Source organism: Tenrec ecaudatus, chromosome 13 (genome assembly GCF_050624435.1).
Source record: "Tenrec ecaudatus isolate mTenEca1 chromosome 13, mTenEca1.hap1, whole genome shotgun sequence".
NCBI lineage: Eukaryota > Metazoa > Chordata > Mammalia > Afrosoricida > Tenrecidae > Tenrec > Tenrec ecaudatus.
The window spans coordinates 23904803-23917896 of record NC_134542.1 but is presented as its reverse complement, the minus strand read 5'-3'; the positions used below and the strand labels follow the sequence as shown (position 1 = coordinate 23917896).

The following is a 13094-nucleotide window of genomic DNA, read 5'->3' as shown; positions in this document are numbered from 1 at the left end:
AAATAATTATTATTTTATCATACCTTACACCATCTGAGGTCTCCCTCATCCAGTTCTCCGCTGTCCGTCCTCCAGGGAGGAGGTTATATGTAGACCTTGTCATTTGTTCCCCCTTTCTCCCTCACCCTCCCACCACCCTCCGGATATTGCTACTCTCACCACTGATCCTGAGGGTTCATCTCTCCTGGAATACCTGTATTTCCCATTCCTATCTGTGCCAGTGTACATCTCCCGGTCCAGCTGGTTATGTGAGGTAGAATTGGGATCATGATAGTGTGGGGGGTGGGGGGTGGGGGAAGAAGCATTTGAGAACTAGAGGAAAATTGTATGTTTCATCGTTGCTACACTGCACTCTGACTGGCTCATCACCTTCCACAGCCCTTCTGCAAGGGGATGTCCAATTTCCCCAGATGGGCCCTGGGTCCCCACTCTGCACTCCCCCTCATTCACAATGCTATGATTTTTTTTTTTTTTGGTCTTTGATGCCTGACCTGATCCCTTCTACGCCTTGTTATCTCACAGGCTGGTGTGCATTTTCCATGTGGGCTTTGTTGTTTCTCAGTTAGATGGCCCCTTGTTTATATTCCAGCCTATGGGACCCCAGATTCTACATATTTTGGCAACTGGGCACCATCAGCTTTCTTCACCACACTTGTCCAGGCACCCACTTTGTCTTCAGCATTTGTGTCGGGGTAGGTTGGTGTGCTTCTTCCATGTGGGCTTTGTTGTTTCTTAGCTAGATGGCCACCTGATTGTCTTCAAGCCTTTAAGTCCCCTGATGCTAATCGTTTGATAGCTGAGCACCATCAGTTTTGTTCACAACTTCTGCTTATGCACCCACTTTGTCCTCAGCGATCAAGTCGGGACAGGCCAGTGTTCTATCATGCGGGTTTTGTTGTCTCTCAGCTAGATGGCTGCTTGTTTATCTTCAGGTCTTCAGTGACTTCAGGTGCTATATCTTTTGGCAGCCAGGCACCATCACCTTTCTTTACCACATTTGCTTATGCACCCATTGTCATCAGCGATCGTGCCAGGCAGGTGAGCATCTCAGACTGCCAAATTGTTAGAACAAAGTGTTCTTGTGTTGAGGGAGTACTTGAGCAGGGGCCCACTGTCCATCCATTTCCTTAATACTAAACCTATAAATATATGTACATAGATCTCGCCGGGCCGTGTAAGATAAGATAAAATAATAATTTATAAATTATTAAGGGTTCATGAGGGAGTGGGGAGTGGGGAGGGAGGAGAGGGAAAAAAGGAAAATTAGCTGATTCCAGGAATCCAAGTAGAAGGCGAATTTTGAGAATGATGAGGGCAACAAATGTATAAGGGTGCTTTACTCAATTGATGTATGTATGGATTGTGATAAGAGTTGAGCCCCTATAAAATGATTTATTAAATAAATAAATATATGTACATAGGTCTATTCCCCCCTTGTCATATATAAATATATTTACATCTGTATATACTTATATTTAAATTTCTATTAGTATCCTTTGCCTCTTTTTCTGTTCTTTCCTCTGTTTCTTTGTACTTTCCTCTTGTCCCACTATCATGTTATGCCTTCATTTGGGTTTTCAGAATTCCTCTCAGTTACATTGCCCTTGATCCATCCCTGCCAGACCACCCACATCCTCCTTGACACTGATTTTGGATCCCTTGTTATCCCTTTGTCCCTGGGCTTGTTAATACCCTCTTCCTTTTCCCCACCTCCCCTACCCCCTTGTCCCCCAGAACTTTCATCCCATTGTCCTCTATTCTGCCTTGTTTATTCCACCTATCCCTTCCAGGTAGACATGCTGTGTACTATCACAAGACTGAGTACCACAAAGCAACAACAGAAAGTAAAACAATAGCTATAACAACAACACACACAAACATATGAATAGTTCAGGGTCTGTTTGTTTTCCTTCACGGGTGCTTTCCAGTCAAGTCTGATGGGGTGCCATGCCCTGGCACTGCCTCTATCCCTGGGGACTTCATTGCTCTGCTTCCCCCCACCCCCCTGCCCTGCTGCATGCCCCCAGAGGCTGGCTTCGGCATGGTGAGTTCATGGTGGGCACAATTTCTGCTGTGTGTCTCTAGTGTTGTCCCCAGTGGTGCTATGGGTCAATGAGGTACACTGTGTCCCATGGTGGGGCCGGACCTGTGGTCATCTCTGTGCATTGCTTTTCTGAGCAGGAACATTGTCCTCAGGGCTTGTTGAGCCAGGATGTGCGTCACTCTTTTCTTTTTTTCCCTTATGCCCCCTCATTGGCTCCTGTGTGCTCTGACCAGACCAGTCCCTCTTCCCCTCTTCTTGAGCTGTAGCATCAGTGCTGTCCTCTGAAGTGAATTCTTTTGGGAGGAGGGTGGTGCTGTACATCTAGCTGGTAATGGGGCTGGCCCCTCAGGCCTCTCTACAGGTTCCCTGCTTCATGTCAGTGTGTTGCATTCCCTTCTTGATGAAACGATGTAAAGGTTTTTAGGTAGACCCAGCAAGGGAAATGTCTCCACTGGGACTAAAGGAGTTGCAGGAAGGTGGAGTGCTACTGGATTGAAGTGGATACTTGCAGTGTCGTGAGATGGTGTCAGGGTCCAAGTAGGTTTGAAGAGGCCAAGAGGACAGAAGCAGTGGACAGTGATTGGTTTTATACAAGACCATTGGACAATCAAGTAAATACACTGAGAATAGTACAAATCGGGTTTTCCCTACCCATTGGGAGAATTTAAAAATTTGGATAAAGGAAACTCAATGTATCCTGCAGATTGTTTTTGGGATTAGGTACCATCCAGTCAGTTCTGGCCTACAGCAACACTGTGTAATACAGAACAAAACACTACCCAACCGTGACAGCTGCCCAATGATTGTTATGTTTGGGTCCATGGCTGCGACAACGGTGTCAATCCATCTTGTTGAGGGCTTTCCTCTTTTCCACTGGCCCTTTATCACCCATGACGACCTTTGCAAGGGTCTCGTCTCTCCTGACAACATACCTGAAGTATGGGAGACAGAGCCTAAACATCCGGGCTGTACTACTGCCAAAATGGATGTGTTCTTTTGGTAGCGCATGGTACTTTCAGTACTCTTCAGTGGCACCGTAATTGAAGTACACATTCTCCTTCTTTCTTCCTTATTCAATGTCCAACTTTCACATGTGTATGAAGCAATTGGAACTACCAGGACTTGGGTCAGGCACACCTTCATCCTCAAAATAAAATCCGTGCTTTGGAATATTTTAAAGAGATCTTGTGCAGCAGATTTACCCAGTATAATGTCATTTGATCTCTTGACTGCTGCTTCAATGAGTATTGATTGTCAATTCAAGCAAGATGAAATCCTTGTCAACACTTCTCCATTTTTCATGGTATTACCTGTTTGTCCAGTTGTAACGATTTTGTTTTCTTTACATTATACTCAAAGTTGAAGTCCTTGATCTTCATCAAGAAGTGTCCCAAGGCCCTACTCATTTTAGCAAATAAGGTTGGGCCATCTGCTTATTGAAGGATGTTAATAACCATTCTAAAAATCCTGATGCTAAAAAAACAACTGAGAAATTATTGCAAAGTGAAGGATGCCAGATACATGAAAACTAGATTCAGCATATGATTCTGAACTAGACATATCAAGAACAATATTGCAACAATTGGCAAAACTTGAATGGGATCTGATTATTTGATGGTGGTATTAGATTATGATGGAAACTGTTCCTAGTGTACATCCTGGACACTGAAGTACTTGGGATAGTTGAACATCACTCACAAATGGCTCAAAAATTGTTATATTCTTTTTATAACTCTTCTTTATATTTGAAATTGTCTTCACATAAAATGCCTTATCAATTATTATCAAAGATGTCTGAAATGAAAGAAAGACCACTATATTTCTTTTCTTCTTTTCTTTTAGAAATCCAGAGGACTTTTTAAAAGAAAGAGAAAATGAAGGGTCAGGAGAAGAGATATTAAACAAACCAACTTCAGGACCATCCAACTCACCCTCAAAATAACGGAATACTGGTAAGAGTGAAACCACAGGAAGATAAAGCTGTAGCCCGACCCCACCAGTGCAGTTAGCTGCAGGTAGTTCGAAGAACCATTCCTACAAGTCTCCCGAAATTAGAGCCCAATGCTCTTAGACTCTCTGGAAGAAGGCGCCAGGCTCTTTTAAAACAACATGTAAACAGCAATCAGCCTCAACAAAATAGCAGGAGAAAAAAAATGCTGGAAGAAGTAATGAACTAAAGACGTGCATAGAAAAAGTAGACACTGACCTGCCACAGAAAAAAGTATTCAGAATGCTGCTTGGAATCATAGAGGATATGAGGGAAGCAATACAGAAAAAGGATGAAATAGTAGAGGAGATAAAGGCCACACACAAAAGGAAATACACGACCTAAGGGATGAAATAACAAAATCCAGTAGCAAATTAACCAACTTCACCAACAGATTTGAGGAGACAGAGAATCGCACCAGTGCATAACCTGGCATACTTAAACAAATGGAAAAGGCAGTCAAATAAACATACCAGCTTCATGTCCAGGAACTCTGTCCTATTGTGTGCAGGTGGGGAATTCACAGTGGGGAACGCATGATTACAGGGCTTTGTATTAAGTAAAGTAATCATGCAAAATTACAACTTTAAACGTTAAGCAATTTAGTGAGTGAATCACATGTAATTTCACTACAAAATATTCATTTAGAGCTGATTTATAATACTACTAGCAAAATTGAATTACCTAGGAACATCCATCTCTTGCCAGCTATGGTATCCAGAAGAACCAGTTCCTTCAGAAGGACATAATACTCAGTAAAGCAGAAAGCCAGCAACAAAGAAGAGCCTAAATGAGATAGACTGACCAAGTGGCTACAACAGGCTCAAAGAACAATTGTGAGGATTGTGCAGGGCTGGGCCAGTCACCGTTTAGTTCTACTGTATAGAGAGTTACTGTGAATTGGATTCAACACGTAACACCTGACAATAGTAAAAGTAACATTTGCCTCTATGTTAGCTATGGTTTTAGCTCTTTAAAAAAGAAACAAACAAAAACACTGAAATCTCCTAATTATCTGAAACAAAATCTAGGTTAAATGCTTAATTTTAACTTCAGCATTTTCATGTCCCAAATATCATGTCAGACTCTTTTAAAAAAAAACAATTCCCACTAGTCATTTATTTTCATTGTTTCATTATCATTTTTTTCTGAAATATTTAAAAATAAAATTCTAGTAAATTCTGAATTAATAAATGTTAGTATTTTTTTAAATGAGAGAACCACCTTAAAATATAGTTTGGGGATTTCATGAACTTAATTACTATTACTGCCTTCACTACACTAAATTGTCTCTTTTTCCATCAGCCACCAGTGGTAGAGCTAAGATTTGAACATAGGGAGCCAGGTTTAAACACCTATACAGTTAACCATAAAGTCACACAGACCAACTACTGCAAACGAAAGTACTAACTCTCTGTGCTCTGAGTTTATACTTTTATTAATTCAGTCTATAAAATCATTGATTAAGCAATAGTCATTTAACAGTCCTTCTACAACTATGAACCATAATTTTTATTGTAATTTTTGAAATACAAACAGACCAATCTTCTGTGTATAAATTATATCATGTCTTCCTTCCATTCTAAGGAATCCTGGTGGAACCATGGGTTACGTATTGGGATACTATCCACAAGGTTGTCTATTCAAACCTTCACAGCTGCTTCTCAGGAGAAAGATGGGACTGTCTACTCCCATAGACACTTACAATTTCTAAAATCATGAGAAGCACTTCTATTCTGTCCTTTAGGAATGCAATGAGTTGGAATGGACTCTACAGGATTGGAATGGATCTTTATACTTCCTTTTCTATTTCTTATTTTTTATTTTCTTCTTGTATTAACTTTTACAACAACTGATCCTCTTTGTTTCCAACTTTCATGTTCCAGTCACCAGTAATTATCAATGCATTTTGATATTTCATCACTACCAGTGTGAGGAAGTTGTTATGATTCTTTAATGTCTTCTTTAGTGCTGGTACTATAATTTAAATAATAACTGCATTAACTGGACTTCCTCATAATCTATAGATATTATTCCATCACAGAAAGCATTGTCCTTCAAGATTTTGAAGTTTTTTATTTTGAAGATGAATGTGACACCATTCCCACTGAAGTTCGCATTCCCAGCACAGTAAACCATAAGATTAGCTGATTCAAAATGGCCAAGACCAGTCCATTTCCACTCAATAATGCCTAGGATATCAATATTTATTTATGCATCTGATTTTTGAGGATTTTGAGTTTTCTTAGAGTTATATGTTGTACATTACACATTCCAGTTATTGATGGGACAGTTTACTGTATCATATCTGGACACTCTAAGTTAGAATCAACTCAATGGAAAGGTGTTTTGTTTGTATCAATCTGATTTCAACCTAAATGTGAGTTTAATTATAAGCAATTTTAATCTAAAATTTCTTTAAAGCTTTAGCCAACTTGCTCTAACATTTTCAAACTAAGGCTTCCTCTTTCTTTAGCCACATGACAGGAAGCTCCAGGAACAAAGTGAAGAGAGGAGATAGGAAAGTTTCAAACTTGATTCAGAGTATCAAATGTTTAGCAAGTTGTAAGACTGCCTGTGATAGAGAAAAGTAGTTCTATAATAAACTGAATTAAACTTTGATCACTGGGTATAGAATTACAATGAAAAAATAAACAAATAATAAAAAAGCAAAAATAAAAAGATAAAAATTTAAAAAGAAGAAGAAAAAATAAACAAATAAAGTCAAGTGTTGAGGTTAAACCAAAAGCCAAACCCCACTGCCTTTGAGTAAATTCTGACACATAGTGACCCTGAGGACAGGGTAGAACTGCTCCATAGGGCATCCAGTGCTATAAATCTGTACTGCTTCATTTCTCCGTCAAATCAGATCGTGGGTTTGAACTCTCACCCTTTTGTTTAGCAGCCCAATACTTAACCTACTGCTTTTTCTTGAGGCTAGAAGTCTGTAATTAGATGTCATGTCTATAGAGATTTGGAATCTGAGGTAGTTCATTTATTGTGCCAAGCTGGCCGATAAACACATGTGGGGTTAATTGAAAGGCGGAGAAATAAATGGCTCATTGAGCCTCGCCTTTCTAGTTTTGGGGTCTCTTGCTTTCTTTTTTTTCCCATGATCCAAGTGAATTTAATGAGAGTTAAAAGAAGTTTCAGGTTTTACGCGGCACCCATAGGATTCCTTTGACCATGCGGCCTGGCAGAGACTGCCCCAGGTCACGCAAGTATCTCTCTCCTCCCACGAAGATAACCAGACCAGCAGGTCTCTTGCTTTCTGATGGTCAGACCTGGGTGCAGCTGCCTTAGCCAGTTCCCTGCTTCAGCTGGCAAGCCTTATTTCCTGCAAGATATCCCCGAGGAGAAGGCACATGAGCCTACCCCGATGCAGCCCTGGGTGCTGGAGCAGCAGCTGTGTGAAAATCCTGCCAGCGCTGAGATGTTTACACATTCACTGACTCGGCTTTCCTCCTGCAGTTGGCATCATAGTGTGTGTTTTGTTAGATGGAGGAGTACTTTGTGGATTGGTATTGGACATATGGGTTAATGTTGGACTTGTGGGACTTGTGGGCTTGGGCAGCACTGGGTTGGGATGTTTTCTTGATGCACACTTAACCTTTATATAAAACTCGCTTATGCACATGAGTTTCTGTGGATTTGTTTCTCTAAAGTACCCAGACTAACACAGAATCACTCTTGAATATGCTTATTTTGGACCCCTCTTCTTAATGGAGCCCTGGCAGTGCTGTGGTTTAAGCATTGAACAAACTTGGCAATTCAAATTCAGGAGAAAGATGCAGCTCTGTGCGACTGTAAAGCTAGATGTACAGTCTCAGAAACTCCATACGGAGTCACTATGAGTTGAAACCCACTGGATGGCATGGACTGTCCTGAGACTCAGCTTCTCCCATCAAGTCTTTCAGCCACAGAGCCTCTGCTACCACAGGACTATTTCCTGCCATTGACGAGCATCTCATTCTGTGAGCTTCTCTGTTACTAACCATGTGGGGTTATGTATTCACACTTTCTCTTTATTTTAACAGTTTTGCAAACCCAGGAATGTAATAACTGTAACTGAGTTTTTCTAGTACCTCATAATTTTGTTGGTGTTTAATGTAGCTTCTTAGTTTCATTTTTGTGGGGGGCGGGGAATATAACTGTGAATTTATATGGCCACTAATGTTTTTAAAACAAAAGTACCATCAAGTATCTCGAGTCTTTCCTCAGTGGGTTATACTTAGAATCCAAACTCCAAACCAAACTCATTGCCATTGAGTTGATTCTAACTCATCTCCTACCCCCATAGGGAAGGATAGAACTGCCTCTATGGGTCTTTGAGACCAAGAAGCCCTGGTGGCATAGGGATTCCACATTCAGCTGATAACTATTAGTTTGGTAGTTCAAAACCATCCGCAGCAGAATACCACATCTTTCTTCTGAGAAGCGGCTGATGGATCCTAATGGCTGACTTTGTGGTTAGTAGCCTACCACATAAGCCATTACAGCACAGCGCTCACATGTCAGGAAGGGGAACAACTCAGAAGCAATGAGAATGCAGAGGAAATAGTGGAGAAAAATGATCCATGGTTGGGAATATCTGTTTTTGATACCTTAACGTTACTATATGGTTTCATAAAAGTCCCTTGAACTTTCTGGGACCCAGTAAATTAAGGCAGCTGTTGTTGTTGTTGTTAGTTTCTGTCAAGTCAGCTCTAATTCACAGCAACCTTATGTACAACCAACGCAACACTAACTGTTCTCTGCCATCTTCACACGTGCAGTGCTTGAGCCCACTGCTGCAACCACTGTGTCAATCCATCTCCTGTGGATTAAGGGAGCAGTCTCAGATACTGATACATTTTGGTGTTTGATTTTATGAGAGAGACACCAGGACCAATTTTTCCCGGAACAAATATTGCCTATCTGATCTCAAATGTCGGATTGTTGTAAGTAGTGGCACACCTCCCTGCTTTTGCCCTTTGCCCTACAGATCTGACTATGGGTGGGCTGAAAATCGAGGCACAGGGCTGTGTTAGGTTCCAGGACTTGAGGGTTATGAAAGGTTGTAGTCTCACGGGTTCCACCACTCTCTACCCAATCAGTATGCATAGTCGATTTTGTGAAGTAGGGTTTTTGCCACATTCTTCTCCCATGCTTTCCAAAACTTTCCTTTGTGATACTTTTCAAAGTGGTTGGTGGAACTAAGTGGTGATCACTTAGTTCTTTGGGTTCCAGGGAGTGGAGGCAGACGTTCATATGGTGCCTTAGACCATTAGACTAATGATTGCCATGCATCTTGATTGCCGTCATTTTGGTTTTGTAAAGGCTTTTAAGACTCCAGTCACTACTCATCCAAGTAGGACTTAAAACAATATCCATGTGGACTCTCCACCAAATACTTTCAGTTTAGTAAATATGATTCTTTAATGATCCACCTTAACAAACCTTAATATTTTATCATATCTCTAATATTCTTATATCTTCTTCATTTCTCCACAAAGAGATTCCTAAGTCCTTCTTCTACAGACCCACCTCCCCATTTTTCTTTCTAATACAATCTCTTGAAAACAAAGCGGTGGAGGCCCTTGTATTGAAGAGGCTGACTCTTTTTCTCCTATCTGAGAAGTCAAATTCAGTAAGCATTATACATTTACAGGGTTGCACAATTTAATTTCTAGTTTCCTGGGTATACAAGGATCTTTTTAAATACCATTTTTGGAGCAATATAAATGTATAGATAAAAATACTTGCATTTCAGACAATAAGTAGGTGAGTGACCGTGTATATTCTCAAAGACTGTCCTCGCCCCAAATTTGGTGCACATTTTTTTTCACTTTCAATCTTCTAATTTGTCTGGATTTTATCTTTTCACATTGAAAACAACCTCTCTTCCCTTTTAAATCTTTAATTCCAACTTCCCAACCTTTAAGTTTGTATTCTTTCCTCTAATATAATACCACCACACACTCCTTTCCATCTGTGTCCTCAAATTTTCTTTCCAATGCCAAAAGGCTGAGCTAATTCTAGGAAAATCTATGAAAAGGGTTGGGAGGAAGTCACCCTTGCCCATTCCTTTCTCTTAATATTGTCCCTCCTCCTTTAGGTACCACCATCATCTATAGATAAGGAGAATCCCCTCCCCCATGTATCTTTGGGTGATCATATAGCATTGAAGTAGACTGTCTACATTGTCCTAAATGCTAAACTTTCCAGAGCTCATACCTGTCCTTGGTCCCCGTTCTGCAGGCTGTACTTTGATTTCAATTACTTGTATTCTTTTCTAGACACAAATGTATTTGACTGAGGTTTTTAGAAACTATGGCTCAATAGTAGTAAAATCAAATATCATCGTGAAAACATTTTAGCAAGCCTAACTAGAATCTCCTTTAAATATGTCATCATATCCAACGGAAAATGACTAAAATGTAAATCATCCTGAAGTACACGTCTGATGTAGCAGTAACTTTATAGATGAGAAAGAAACCTGTCATTAAAATCTCTAAAGAGAAAAAATCTCAATGAAAAATTTATCTGCCTGATTATTTGGGGGTTTTGCTGTTGCTATTTACATGGTTAAGTAAAGTTTCCTTTGACCAGCTATTTTAATCAAATATGCCCAACATATATTGCCCGAAATCTCCAATAATCGACTTTAAATTACCACCCAGGACAGGCAGTCACCAGACTGCAAATGAATTCCATTCCTCAAGCCTTCTTTCAGTAGAATTTGTAGCTAAGTGGGAGTCGATAAGTACCACTCCTCTCTAAAGACATTTAGCTAGATGTCTGTCTCCGTTTACTGCATATCCTGGACCTTTATTTACATTAAAAAATACAGGAACACTACTAGGCACACTACTACATTTCTAATACAATAACACATAATAATAATACTTTTTACACATCCTATAACAGGACCATGTTATTATGAACCATTGTTTGTATCTCAAAATTTTAATATCATAGGCTTTACAAAGGGTAGTTTGTAGCTGTGGGTTGTATATAAATTGAATGTTTATAAGCAGGGAAGCCCTTGTAATCTATTTGCCAAGGGATTTACCATTAATAAAAGAGGCCTGGTGGCAGAGTGGGTTTCTCAGGTTATCCCAAGTCAATGGTTCAAACCTACCAGTCACTCCAAGGGAGAAAGCCGAGGCTGTCTGCTCCCGTAAAGATCTAAAGTCTCGGAAACCCAAAGGGACAGTTCTCCTCTATTTTACAGGGTCACTATGAGGTGGGATTGAATGGATGGTGATGGTTTGGTTCACTATGTAAACACTTTTAAATCTGTTAGCACCTTTGGCACTCTTCCCCCATGAGTTCCATAGGAAAATCCTCACGCCCATTGTAGAAATGGGAAAGTCAGGGATCAGAAAAATCGTAATAGATTCTCCAGTCATGCATGGAAGAGCTACGTGTCAGTCTACTCCTGTAAAGATTGACGGCCTTGGGGCTGTTCTATTCTTCTACTCTCCCTGTAGAGTTGGTCTGAATTGGTATCTCATATCATGTAGCCAGTGAGGAGCAGAGCCAGGCATTTAACTTGCCTGTAGCCCCAACTACTTACCTCAAACTCTTTTCTTGCGTGAACCCCCATGGAACCTATCATGTGATCACTATGGAAATGTTTTGTTTCACATTGCCTCAGATGAAAAACAGAAAAGAAAAAAACTACTAATACTTTCCTAATTTTCTGTCCAAATCCAACACTCACGCTATCCCACAATGCCCAAATTAACCAAGACAAGTAAACACTGACTATTGACTTTCTGCTCTGAAGATATACATCAAAGCCAGCAAGTAAGCTGCCAGACACTTCAGGCAAGTTTGGAATGAGCTAAGGTGCATGGATAAAAAAATTAGTTTCCACGGAGCATATTATTTACATAATATTGATATTATTCACTCAAGACTGGTAATTACCACTCTGAAATGAAGTGTGCAGAGTCCCCATTCTGATTTCTCTGGTTTTGAAACATTCTTCTGTATCGGGGACAACTCACAAACAGAAGCCAATACCTTTTTCACTCCCCAGGAAGTCTGTCTGGGGAAAACAATATCCGGCCTTGTCATTTAAAACAGCCAAGAACAATATAAAAGCACAAAAAGATGTTGCCATAAGCAAAGAGAACGCAGGCTGGAGCACGAACGTGATTCAGTAATACATTTGAAGAACACAAAGAGGGACTCGGCTGATGTTTCTAGCAAGTCACTTTTACATATTAAAATTTCCTAGTCACCTTTCTATGCTAATAGCCCCCCAAATCCCTCTCATTGCTAACCATTTCCCTTCTACCTTGGATTTTTCAACCAAACTTTATGATCCTTTTGATTTTTAAGCACATTTCTCCCCATTCGTTGTACCTTTATTAGAAACAGCTTTTCATCCTCCCACTGATCACTCAATTCCTTAAGAGACGTTCGGAGAGCATTTTGACCCCTGCCCAGAATTCAGCACCAGTCCCAGTTCAGCCAGGAACCAGGCACATCCTTTTCTTTGCCGAGGGCCTGTCCTAGTTACAATCGTCATTTACTGAAATCAAGAGGCTGCTTTCGGGGCACGTTTAGACTTGCCCTATTCACTCTAAGGCAGACACAGGACTGAATGCTACATACCTCATTTCTTTCTTTAGAAAGTGACTAAAGACTCCTCTCTTTTTACATTAACATGACATTTTTTAGGTTAGCCTAGGACAATTAATTTAGTGCTACCCAGCTCCACTGATTTTTGTCTGTTTTGGTTTTTTTTTAATTCCACTTACCGGCTGCCTTTTGACACCTAGCCAATTTTTCCACACCAGGATCCGAAGCTGATGAAACTGGGAAGCCATCCTTCAACACTCTGGACAAGACAGTGCCTCTTGCCTGGCCCACTGCACACGCCAAAGGAGGGGAAAACGGTATTCTGTCCAACCTGCTGTCTGAGAGTGGGTCAGCAACTTTTCACGGCATAGCTTTTGTGAGATTGGGGTCAGAAACCCACAGTTCTCTTCTTCCCACTAGATTTCTTCCCTTCAGTTAGTCTTTGACCAAGACAATCTTCTTAGCCTAGTCTTCCACCAAAACCAG

General features: G+C 40.5%; 1 protein-coding gene across 1 annotated transcript in view; it reads right to left on the bottom strand.

The window, feature by feature from the left end:
- ABCA12 (ATP binding cassette subfamily A member 12) overlaps positions 1-12856 on the bottom strand; it is a 194028-nt gene extending 181172 nt beyond the window's left edge. The window contains exon 1 of the mRNA XM_075530221.1: positions 12788-12856. Coding sequence (XP_075386336.1) covers positions 12788-12856 — 69 coding nt within the window. The remainder of the gene's footprint in view (positions 1-12787) is intronic.
- Positions 12857-13094: the final 238 nt, after the last annotated feature.